Here is a 12,340-nt window from a genome sequence, read left to right as displayed (position 1 = left end):
TTTTAAATTTAAAAAATTATTTTATCAAAAATACTTGTTATTTGTGTTTATTAAAAATTATTTTTTTAAAATTAATTTTTATAAATTATTTTATTCTTAAAATATAAAATTTTTATCAAACTAAAGCTAGGTATACCCGTCTTGTTTCCATGTTTATGTTTATCAATCGCATTTGACTGAGAGTTACATGTTTATAATAATATAATTTTTACATAAACTTTCTCGCCTTCGATACAATAGTTTAAGCTTTATCCTCCATGGTATATATACAACCATCAAGATATTTACCAAGCAGTAAAAAATTCCCACCTTATGTTCAAAAGTCAAAATAAACAAGAAAATAATATAAAATCATAATTACAGCCAAGCCTTCGGCCACATGTCGTTGATTGTTTTCTGTGTGCAAGGGCCGCACGAGGAGCTTACAAAACTTTTTACCAAGTGCAGGTATGTCTTCAGATCATGACACGTGGCAACATCTCCTTGCTTTAAATAGGGTAAATCCTTACTACTCAACCTTAGCTCTTGTCCAACATCAGCATAAACCAACTGCATGTCCTCTACACGCCTATGTAGCCACCCTAATAATCTTGCCACGTGGACATCTTCATTGTCCGCCACGTCATTGTCATTACTCACAGCAAACCCTGGAACTCTTGTGAAAACATCGTCAGGGTTCACTATTCTCAGTATCTTGATCCCATTCTGTTCCAATATTCTCCTAAATCTTTTGTTTCCCACGCGGGGCCCACCGAAGGAAACAACCGTCACCATTGGTGGATTCTCAAAGGTGGTGGTTATATCATACGCACTTAGGATTGCAAGCGCGGCTCCAAGGCTATGACCTGTGAGGGTGAGGCTAAGTGGTTCATTGCCATAGGATTTGATAACTCTCCCAATCTCTTCTCTTACCATCTCTTGCAAACTCGCTTGCTTGGGGGTTTTTGACGTGTACAGACTTAGAAACCCTTTTTGCACCATAGGGCCAATATCGTCTTTTCCATCCACTTGATCAGCCAAGTTAGTTAACGTCGCACGTAGGTTTTCCAGCCACTCCAAGCACGTAGCCGTTCCTCGAAATGCGATGACCACGTCACGTCGGCCGAGCCGGATAATTTCCTTTTTGTGTTCACATACGGCTATGTAACCGATCCAACTAGACCGGCTACATGCCCAACTAGATATTTTATCTGCCCATGTTGGCAGGTGAATCCCACACGTGGCGCGTAAATTCTTAGTTAATTTGTATCCTGAGCTCGCAATTCCACATCGATTTAAGAGCGAGCTTTTGGGATGACGACACGTGGCATAAGTCGGAGAAGAAGGGTCAAAGTCAAAAGAACGATAGGCTGCATCTACAAAGTGTCCATATCTTAATATTTCCCAACGTAGGTTATCATCAAGGGGATCAAGCAAGTCTTGCCAGTGGTTGATTCCTTGGTATTGCTTCCATTTGGGACCAAGTTTTGGGGACATGTAGTTGGCTGATGAGGTAGGTTTAAGTTGAGACCATGAGTGTGTGGTACAACGGTTAAAAGGTAATGTTGGTGTGTTTGATTCATCTTGTGACAAAGTGATAATGGGGTTGGATATGGAAAAAGAGGAGGATGATGCTCTTATAGTAAGAGCAAGCCTCATTATTATGATGAGATCTTGCTTCTTGTCCTCTCTTTGCAGTTTATTAGGTACTTGCTGCATTCCATTTATATGGGGACTCTAAAGAGAGTGGAGGAGTGGTGCGTGGGTTTTGATTAAAGGAATAAAATAAAAAAAATAAATATATTAACAATTAAAAAATATATTTTTTATTAATTTTTTTTTATTGTGATATACATTAAGGATGTTTATTGTGAAAATTAAAATATAAATTTCGGACAATTGAATCTTACATGAATAATCAATATTTTAAAAAAATACATAATTTTATTTAATAATTTTTAATCCTAACCACACACACTTATGAACTATTGAACTATCTTTCTCGTATAGTAGAACTCTTTGTCCACTATTATTCCTTTTATATATTAATAACCAAAAATCTTAATTTTATGATCATCATTCAGTTATCTAGAAAGACTTAAATTTTATGACAACCTCTCGTATCTATTGTATATTTCTAATTTTAAAATCAAAATGTCATTAATTAAAATTAAAAAATTTTTTTAAAAATTAAAAATTTTTTTTATTAATTTTACAATTAAAATATACCACATATCACTTTCTCATTATAATTGAAATTAAGTCTTTTCCTCCAAAATTGAAAAATTCTTTAATATACCACATGTCACTCCTACGTTGCAATTGAAATCAAATCTTTTCCTCCAAAATTAAAGAGTTCTCCCATCCTCTCTCTTTCTTTTTACTAATTTTACAACTAAAATATACCACATGTCACTCCTACGTTGCAATTGAAATCAAATCTTTTCCTCCAAAATTAAAGAGTTCTCCCATCCTCTCTCTTTCTTTTTCTATTTCTCTTATTCCTTCAACCACTCTATCTATTTTCTCTCTTTCTTTCTCTATTTCTCTTATTCCTTCAACCACTCTATCTATTTTATATATCATTATCAATATCAATGATTAATTACTAATTTGACAATCAAAATGTGCAATATAACATTCTTTAATTACATTAAAATTAAAATTAAAATTGAAATTGAACCTATATTATGTATCATATATTACTATCTAATTTAATAATCAAATGTGTCATATGAACCTCTCTTATTAAAATTGAGGAAAATATTTTGATCAAAATTAATAAACTCCCTTCCTAAATTTTTTCATCTACCTCTCTCTATTTTTTTTATTGCTCTCTACTTTTTTTACTCTATATATAATTTATATTTTAAATTAGTAATTTGACAAATCAAAATATGTCATCTGATATTTTTTTACAATTAAAATAAAAAATTTTCTTTCAAAATTAATAAACTCTCACTCTCACTTTCATTCTTCATCTTTATCTTTCTCTCTCTTTTCTCTCATTCTCTATTTTTCCATCTTTCTCTTCTACAGAAAACAAAATTAACAAAATAATATAATTTAAATAAAAAATATTATTATTATTGTTATTATATACATAGTCTTTTAGTTTTTTATTTAGTTTTAAATTTTTACCGTTTATTTTTCTAATATATATTTTTATTTTTATTTTTTCAAATATTTATTACATATAATTTTGAGAGAATACTAATGTTATAATTAAAAGTTAGAATCAAAATTTAATTATTTTAAAAAAAATTAATTTTGAGTTAATTTTATAACTATCAGTATAAGTGTATAACTTTTTATGCTAATATCTAATTATATTTTCATATACATAGAGAGAAAAAATATTATTTTTTAAACAACAAGTATAAAAATTAATTATTTCTATTTGTAAAACAGACTTAACAGTTAACACCTAATTAAATATAAAAGTATATACGTTAAATTGTTTAAATTTTAGATAACGAATGTTAAAATTAATTATTAATAAAAAAATTAGACTTTTTCATATGAAAATAATAACTAAAAATCTTATTATTTAATTTTTTATCTACAGATACTTTGGTTTTCTTAATTAGAGATTTTTGTCAATTTATGACTTTTTTTTATAAAAATAGTTTGATTTTATAAATTTTTTATGCCATACATAATCTATACTGTCAGAACAAAATAGACCATAATTTTATTAAATTTATATGTTCATAATGTTATTACGGATAAAAATACTAGTTATGCATATAATTTAATCCATCAATTTAAATCGATGTGTGCGAATTAGTTATTAGTGAGTTTTTTTGTAAAATATAATAAAAACTGTTTAATTTATTTTGCACTCATACAATTAAATCTTACACTAATAAAAATATTTTCTGTACTTTTTTTTACCTAAAAAAAGTGTTGAGATAGATAAAAGATAGAAAATTTGATGACTGTTGATGGATTTCTTCTTTTATGTTTTTGTCATTTTGATGTTTTATTTGTAAGTATTTTGTCTAACAAAATTAAGTGAATACTTAAAATTGTATTTATTTTATTTTTATCTTTATATGCATAACTGAAGAATGAAAAAGATTTTTTAAGAGTCTCATGTTTTAGAAGTGCATGATAAATACCACCAAAATTCAATTTTGCAAAGAAAATTAAGTGAAGTATTTCGAACATAAAATATGAAAAAATATCTATAACCTCTCTTTCAGTACCTACTCTCAACCTAGAATTGCTAAAGGGGGTAGTCTCCACTACAAGAAACGTCGTTAAAATCTACAGCCAAATCGACGGCTAAGTCGTCGATAATATTGAAATTCGACGGCAAAATAGACGGCGGAGTTAGTCACTATTAAACTTGTCGATTTTTCAAAATGCTAATAAAATAGACGCCATATTCGTCGATTTTAATCTAAAAAAAATAACACATATAGCGTCTGTTTTATAGATTAAATTGATACCATTCATTTCATTTTAGAAAATAATCTAGACCGTTCAAATTTTTTGACGGCAACGTTGTCGATATTTTAAATAATAAAATAGACGCCATATTTGTCGATTTTATTTTCGACTTCTGATTCGTCGATAATACAACGATAATAGGGAAAAAAATTAATGCATTATAAAAATATCGATGACCAAGCTGTCGATTTTAATATTTTATTTTTAATTTTTTTTAGTAATATCAACAGCAAGCCGTCAAAAATTATCGACGACAGAAATAGACGTCAATTTTTAGCGTCAAAAAATACGCTTTTTCTTGTAGTGCTCAATAAACTAGACCCATACTTCAAATTGTTTCATGTCACAAATAAATTCGAACATTTAAGAAATTTGTACGACAGGTGAATTTACATTTTTTACAACTAACACAGTCTTTTATTTTTGGAGCAGAAACTATTTGTTTAGCTTTACACTTATTTTAAGATACCATTTTTAAAACATTAGTGGGATAAATTCGAATACATTGAGTATATCTTATATATGTATCATAAATTTTCACTAAATGTGACATTGAATTTGGATCTATAATTTTTTTCTAACACTAAAATTAAAAAATTTTCGATCTAACAAATTTATAAATAAATCATATATTTAGACACCAAATCAATCAAAGATTTACTAGGATTTTGAAAAAACATATACATTTTATGAAGAGAAACAACTCCTTAAAATGCAACTTTTGATTATGGTTATTCATAGATTTTGAAAATGTATCTCACAACAACTATATTCATTAGCCAGATTCTCGTAACTGAATCTGTTACAGTTCTAACTACCTAAATCTCGCTTTAGGCCTTTATTAGTACAATGTTACACTCTCACTCTAACCTCGGAGCTCTCTCTAAGAATCGTGCAAACAAGACATTTTCTATGCTCTCTATAATTCTCATTATTCTATCTGGTGCTCAAAAAATTCATTTGCCTAACATAATGATCTATTCCCTTTTATATTTATCATATTTTCCTCCAAATGTTACGGATTTAAATGTTAGAGTCTATTTTTTAGATAAAAAATATTATGAATCTAATTTCAACGTGTATTTTATATTTTAATATATATTTTATAATAATAACTTAATTTAGTAGTTAAATTTAGTGAGCAACTAACGTTGCCCTTTTTAAATACAGTATTGGGTATAGGCATTGTAATGCCATGCTCCACCTTTACGCAATATATAAAATAGAATTTAAAAAAAAAATCCTCACCTCCATTATTATTCGTTCACCATACCAGATAGATAGAACAACATGGTACTAAAATTTAAATTTATAATCTCAAATAAACTATAAGAATATAAATAAAAAAATAAAATAAAATTTATTCTAGCCTAGCTTAATAAGAGTTGGAGATTTATTCGGTGAACTGCTGATTCGGCGGGTTTCCGACCTGCATAAGCTAAAGTGATTCACGCGTCACGCAATTTTTTATAGAAATTCTAGACAGCTGGCAAAAGTTTCCGGTTGAATAAATATAAAAGTAAAAAAATATGCTATATTTTTACGCTAATTTACCGTCTTTTTGTACGGACACTTATTTTAATATCGAAATGTTTTTACAGTAGCCCCACAACCAACCTACTCAACGAACAATAGCACCGTATGTGGGGATCTAACCCACGACCACAACAATGAAAAGAAATGCTTGTATGGAACCTAAACCCTTCAACATGGTATGACTAGAATATATAGCATATGCTTAAATAATATTTCTACAAGAAACATCATCCTCCAATATTGATGTTAAATGATTTAATGAGTGATTCATAGGATCAGCAAGACCTCCTTATCGTTCTCTGCATAGTATCATTCAATCTTCTGCCAAATAGTAGTGACCAAATACTACTGTCGGCTAATCAATTCTTGAATACGCAACTCAAATGGTTCCAATACAAATGGTTATCAATTATTAGGGGGGAAATTAATGCCACTGTTGTATATAACAACTTAACAAGTATTTGCACACCTCGTCATCTCTCTAATTTGCAAATGTATGTCCTTGTAGACTTTGCCCTTTTAGGTTAATGCCATAATAACTTGATAAGATTTTGAACAACAAAAAAGAAAAATAAAAAGAAGAGACAATGGTTAAACAGACAACATCAATATACAAAATTTGAAAACAAATCATCATGTGAAGGAGACTTATTGATTGAATAGTTGAAGCGTAAATTTTGCTGAAATTGAAGTGAACATATATAAAGCTCTATCATAGTTATATATACTTAAGCAAAACGAGACAATGGTTAAGTTAGTTGTTGACGGTATCCTTACCCCGATAGATTACTTAAGTGAACAAGTGAATTGATCACTGGACTAACTTGAGACAAAGGTTAAGTAGTGTGGTATTTTAACGTTGTAATGTGTGTCATTTAATACCATCTAGGTTTAAACGTGAATAAAAAAGAGTTGACCTATTAGGTCACAGCAAAATACAAAAATATTACTACATTGGAGGATGCTTCTTCTTTGGTTTTTATGAGTGTAAATGTGTAATTGAAACAGAAGATAAGTACATGGAGGAGAAGAAGGTGAAGTTAAAGGGAGACAGAGTGTGTGGTTGTGTGATTCATCGTTTCCGATAAAAGATCTGAGGCTATCATTGTTTTGTTTGTTGGAGGGGTTATGATAAAAAGAGAAGGTGAAAAGATGAGTGCTTCCATGGTTGAGATGAAGTGAGAGAAAATTATTTAAAAAGAAAAAATAATGAATTAGGCCGGAGATTAAAAAATAAAAAAAGGAAAAGTTTAGGCCAGCAATTTTATTGCATTTTGGCCAGCATGTAATTAGCAGAGAAATGTGAGCCATTGGATGAAATCTCACACCAATTTCACACCATCAAATCATCATTGATGGCTAGTTGATAGCTACCAATCACAAATGTTGCTGGCCCCCTAGCATTGCTCATAAAAAAATAAAAACTTAAATACAATCAATTTCATATAAAATTAATAATTGAGAACTATTAAATAATTTGACTGATTTGACTAAATTTTTATCTAAAGATTCTTAATTATTAACTTTATATAAAATTGATTACATCTGAATTTTCACTTAATATATATAATTAATATAGAATAAAATCATTCGAGAATTTATCTTTTGTGGGAAAAAAATAATATTACTACGATTCCTAATTTTAAAGATGAATTTGATAAAAAAATTTAAAGATGATTTCAATTTTAACTTAAAATCTGAGACAAAAATAAATACTTCATTCTAATTAGAAATTTAGTTTATTCAACATCTCCTCCTTGTCTTCTTTAACAAACACAACTCGATGGTTCTAATAATAAGTAATGGTGTATAGTAGAGAGTAGATTTTTATAATGGTCCCTGAGATTAATGCTATGTACCAAAATCATTTCTGAGATTTTAATTGCACTAATTATGTTTCTGAGATTAAAAAAATTGTACTATAGTAGTCTCTGATCCGTTTTCTGTTAACGGTGCGCTGACGTGGCTTGATGATGTGGACCTTTGGTGACACGTGTCACCTCATGGTTTGGCCACGTGTAATGCCATGCTGACGTGTCGGTCAACGATACGTGGCATGTTGACGTGGATGGGTATGCCACGTATCGCAATGCTATTTGTCCACGTGTCATCCACTATGTCATCGTTGCGTGTGCATCAAATTGGTTCCTTACTTTGCATCAAATGACTCATTTTAGTCCCTGAAATTGAATGCCGTACACCAAATTAGTCCCTTCATCAGTTTTTTCTCATTTTTTATAATTCAAAATTCTCGTTATATATTTAAATAACTAGTTTTAATTTTATCTTTTTACAAATTATTTAAATATGAGTGTTTTTATAAAATATTTTTAAAATATTAGTTTTAATTATATAATTTTTTTCTATAATATTTTATTAAAAGAATTATGTGACATATTGATATTGATTTAATAAAAAGTATAAATTAAGAGTATAATATTCTTTAATACAATTTTTTTAATATTTAACACTTTAATAAATATTTTAGGAATATTTGATAAGACACTTATTAACTAATATAAATTTATTATTCTCATCCATTTTAAGAATGTCCGATTTTTCATATAATTAACTTCTCACTAAATTAATAAGATCGATTTATACTGTCGATTATAATAATTCATTTTATCCATAATTTAGTTAGGCGACTTTTTCATATATTACACTATTAATCAATATAAGTACTTATTGTAACTATGATTTAAACAGTATTAAAACAGATACAAATAACACAAGAGGCAACAATAAAGTTTTGATTTTGGTTAACATGTACTCTAATGATACAAGTTAACATTATTAATTAAAAAATCTATTATAAAATATGCACAATAAAAAATATAATTAAAATTAGTGTATTCAAATATATAATGAGAATTTTAAATTTATAAAAAAATGAGAAAAATTGATGAATTGACTAATTTGGTGCACGGCATTTAATTTTAGGGACTAAAATAAGTCATTTGATGCAAAGTAAGGGACCAATTTGGTGCATATGTAACGATGACATAGTGGATGACACGTAGACAAATAATATTGCGACACGTGACAAAATAGCATTGTGACACGTGGCATAAACATCCACGTCAGCATGCCACATGTCGTTGACCGACACGTCATCATACCATTACATATGGCCAAACCATGAGGTGACACATGTCATAAAAGGTCTACGTCATTAAGCCACGTCAGCGTGCCTTTAACAGAATACGGGTAAGGAATTATTATGGTACAATTTTTTCAATCTCAGAAACGTAATTGATGTAATTGAAATCTTAGAAACGATTTTGATACACGGCGTAAATCTCAGGACTACTATAAAGATTTACTCGTATATTAGATTTAGGAAGTTAGTTATTAGAAGTAAGCAAAATTTTGTTAGAGGAAGTTGCATTTGTTGTGTAAAATATTTTATATAATTGTATAATTATAATATTTTTTTAATACAATTAATATAAAAAATAGTTATTTTTGTATGAATATAATATTTTTATTCTTTCATGGGTTATTTACTAATGTGGTGTGGGGATGGTTATAGTGTGATTGGTGTCTTGTCATATTTGGTCAAGATTTCAATTTGATATAAATAAAGTTCTATCCCTTTTAAGATTTTAACATGAAGGGTATCAATATTTTTAATTAATAAACAATTAATTTTATTGAGATAAGATTTTATTATTGTTGTATAAGTGAGAACTATTACTTAGTCATGAAGAACACGGACATTACCCTTTGTTCCAAACAAATTTGGATCGAAGAGTTTATGGAAATCAAGCAAAAGGGAATAACAAATTACACCGACAAAGAATATAAAAAACAAGATAAAACTTAAAAAGAGGATTGTACCCATACTTACGTAAAGGAAATCCAACAACGAAGAGAAAAGAAAATTAGAGCACAATGGCACAATAGTTTAAAACATATATATAAAAGAAAAAGGTGAATTTATGAAAGTTGCGCTAATTATAAAAATTTAATAATATTTAGAAAGTATAATTAAAATTAATAATGTCACATTTGTTTTATTATTTGACAATAATTTTTAATTTTATCACAATTTTTTATTTTTTCAAAATAAAAAGAATTATTAACAAATAATAAAAAATATAACTTTAAATTTAAATACACTTTTTCATTGATGCCAAAGTTTTATAAATACCATAACTATCATATAATATTCATCCTAAAATACATCTAAAAAAATGTATCAAATAATGTTAGATGGATGTGAAAAAAAAATTAAATGTGTTATACAAGATATAACTTTCAGTCCAATTTAATTTGCAAAAGCCTTTCCACCATAACAAATTTTTAGGAGGTCTAGCACATGAATTTAAATTATATCAATATAAGTCAATTTTATAAATAATAATAATAATAATAATAATAAAATTCCCCAAAATAATTTAAAGTTAAATAATAAATAATTGTGCTCTAGGACAATAAAAAAAAGCATGCTCTTAATATACTTTTTTTTTTGGGTTTTTCGCTAATCCGGCAGGCCAAGAATTAATTCGTTGTAAATCAGAGCTTCATTTAAAGGTTTGTCGTCGGCTAATGAATTGCTGGATGCATAAGGCGGGATTTGAACCCTCAACAGGTCGACACTTGCTTAAGCGAACTAATGAACTAATCACTAGATAGGGGTGGCAACGGGACGGGTATGGTCGGGTTTTTGCTTTACCCGACCCCGCCCTGCCGTACAATAACCTGTATAGAACCCGTCTCGTTTCTACCCGCGGGTAATAAAACGCTGAACCCTAATCCGCCCCGCGAGTACCCGCCCTGCCCCTATAATTATTAAAATCCAATAAATAAAATTAAATTTCAAAATTTATATAACTATCATATAGCGGAGCGAGTAGGGACGGGTATTACCTAAACTCGATCCCACCCTACCCCTCCCAAAAACCCGTCCCGGTGTGGGGCGGATAATTTATCTGTCCCAAATGGGCAAAGACGGGATGGGTACCCACAAATTTAGATGGTATATTAGTATTGCAATCTCTATCACTAAATCAACCCAACTTGATTTACTGTGGTCTTAAATCTTAATATTGTAGATCAACTTTTTCCAATTTTTTTCCTCGTTGACATAACCTAAACAAGAAGGGAATTATTCCTCAAACTTCCCTTTTAAGTATCTGGTTAGTTATCCTATAGAATTCGTCCTCGTGGTGGAAATTTAGTATGACTTTTGTAGTGTCATTCTTGTTACTCATGATTTCATTTGAAGCTTTTTTCTGGCCAAAATATGCTCATGTGTGTTGGGATATACTGTGCTCTATGTGTTAAATAGATTGATCTGGGAATTGGGATTCTCCTTTTAATTATCTTCTGTGCGTTGTCATTTTCATTGTCCCTACTATTATATTCCCCACGTTTTTCAATTGCTACAGTTCTAAGTGTTGTCTTTGTGAGCCTCCACTGCACTATAAAATACATCATTACTGTTCAACGCTAGCTCATCAAATTCCATTACAGTTTCCTTCATGCGGAATTTAATCATAATTCTGAAGAAAAAACAATGAGAACAATAATCAATTCTCTATATAGGTTTTACAAATTCAAATGGATCTTCCAAAGATTATTCCCATATATAAACATATCAAATATTAACAGTATTGGACATCATATATTTATAGGTGTTTAACTTAATTCTTTTTAACAAAATAATACATCACAAAAATAATCAAACATTTCACAATAAAGTGATCAAATTTTTTGCAGCATAATAATCAAATATTTACTTAGTAAAATAATTAAACTTCTTTATGAATACAAAAAATAGACACCATTTTATTTATCCTTTTACTTATATATTTTGTAGTCCTATATGACTGTCATTTTAAACAAAAAAATATATATATCGTAATTGTAGCGATTTTAACTACCATTTTAAATGTTTAAAAAGTAATCATTTTAACAATGAAAATTGCAACATTTTTTGAAAAAACGTTATTTTTAGATATAATAGTAGTTCAAACTGTCGTAATTATCCAAAAAACTGTCATAATAACTATTTTTTTTATAGTGAGCTGATGGCTAATTTTAGTATTTGTATAATATTGTTGTCAAATATATTAATGAGAAACAATTAGAATTTTTAAGTTGTATACATACGAATATTTTATAATGTATTGTCTAATTAATAAAAACATTTGCAGCTATCCACTAATAATATAACCCATTTTTCCCCTACATTGTTAACTAACATATAACTAACATATAGTGATTAATAAGCTCAAATAAATAACATACCATAAAAATTGAAAATAATTTTGTAAATATATATTAAGATGCAAAAATATCTTTTCTTTTACCTATATGAAAATGATAACCCCAACTTTCAGAGAGGAAAAAATCTGAC

At 28.7% G+C, this 12,340-nt stretch overlaps 1 protein-coding gene across 1 annotated transcript; it reads right to left on the bottom strand.

Annotated features, from left to right (window-relative positions):
* Positions 1 to 251: 251 nt before the first annotated feature.
* On the bottom strand, positions 252 to 1,657 carry LOC107464390 (phospholipase A(1) DAD1, chloroplastic-like). Its single transcript, XM_016083309.3, has one exon. It carries the CDS (start codon positions 1,636 to 1,638, stop codon positions 358 to 360), a length of 1,281 nt encoding a protein of 426 aa, XP_015938795.3. The 5' UTR covers positions 1,639 to 1,657; the 3' UTR covers positions 252 to 357.
* Between the last annotated feature and the right edge of the window lie 10,683 nt (positions 1,658 to 12,340).

This window comes from Arachis duranensis, chromosome 9 (assembly GCF_000817695.3).
Source record: "Arachis duranensis cultivar V14167 chromosome 9, aradu.V14167.gnm2.J7QH, whole genome shotgun sequence".
Taxonomy (NCBI): domain Eukaryota; kingdom Viridiplantae; phylum Streptophyta; class Magnoliopsida; order Fabales; family Fabaceae; genus Arachis; species Arachis duranensis.
Note: the sequence above shows the minus strand (reverse complement) of the source record. Positions and strands in the feature narration are given on the sequence as shown.

Coding starts and splice junctions, on each gene's coding strand:
- LOC107464390 (XM_016083309.3), bottom strand. CDS start 1,638: ATGAGGCTTGCTCTTACTATAAGAGCATCATCCTCCTCTTTTTCCATA.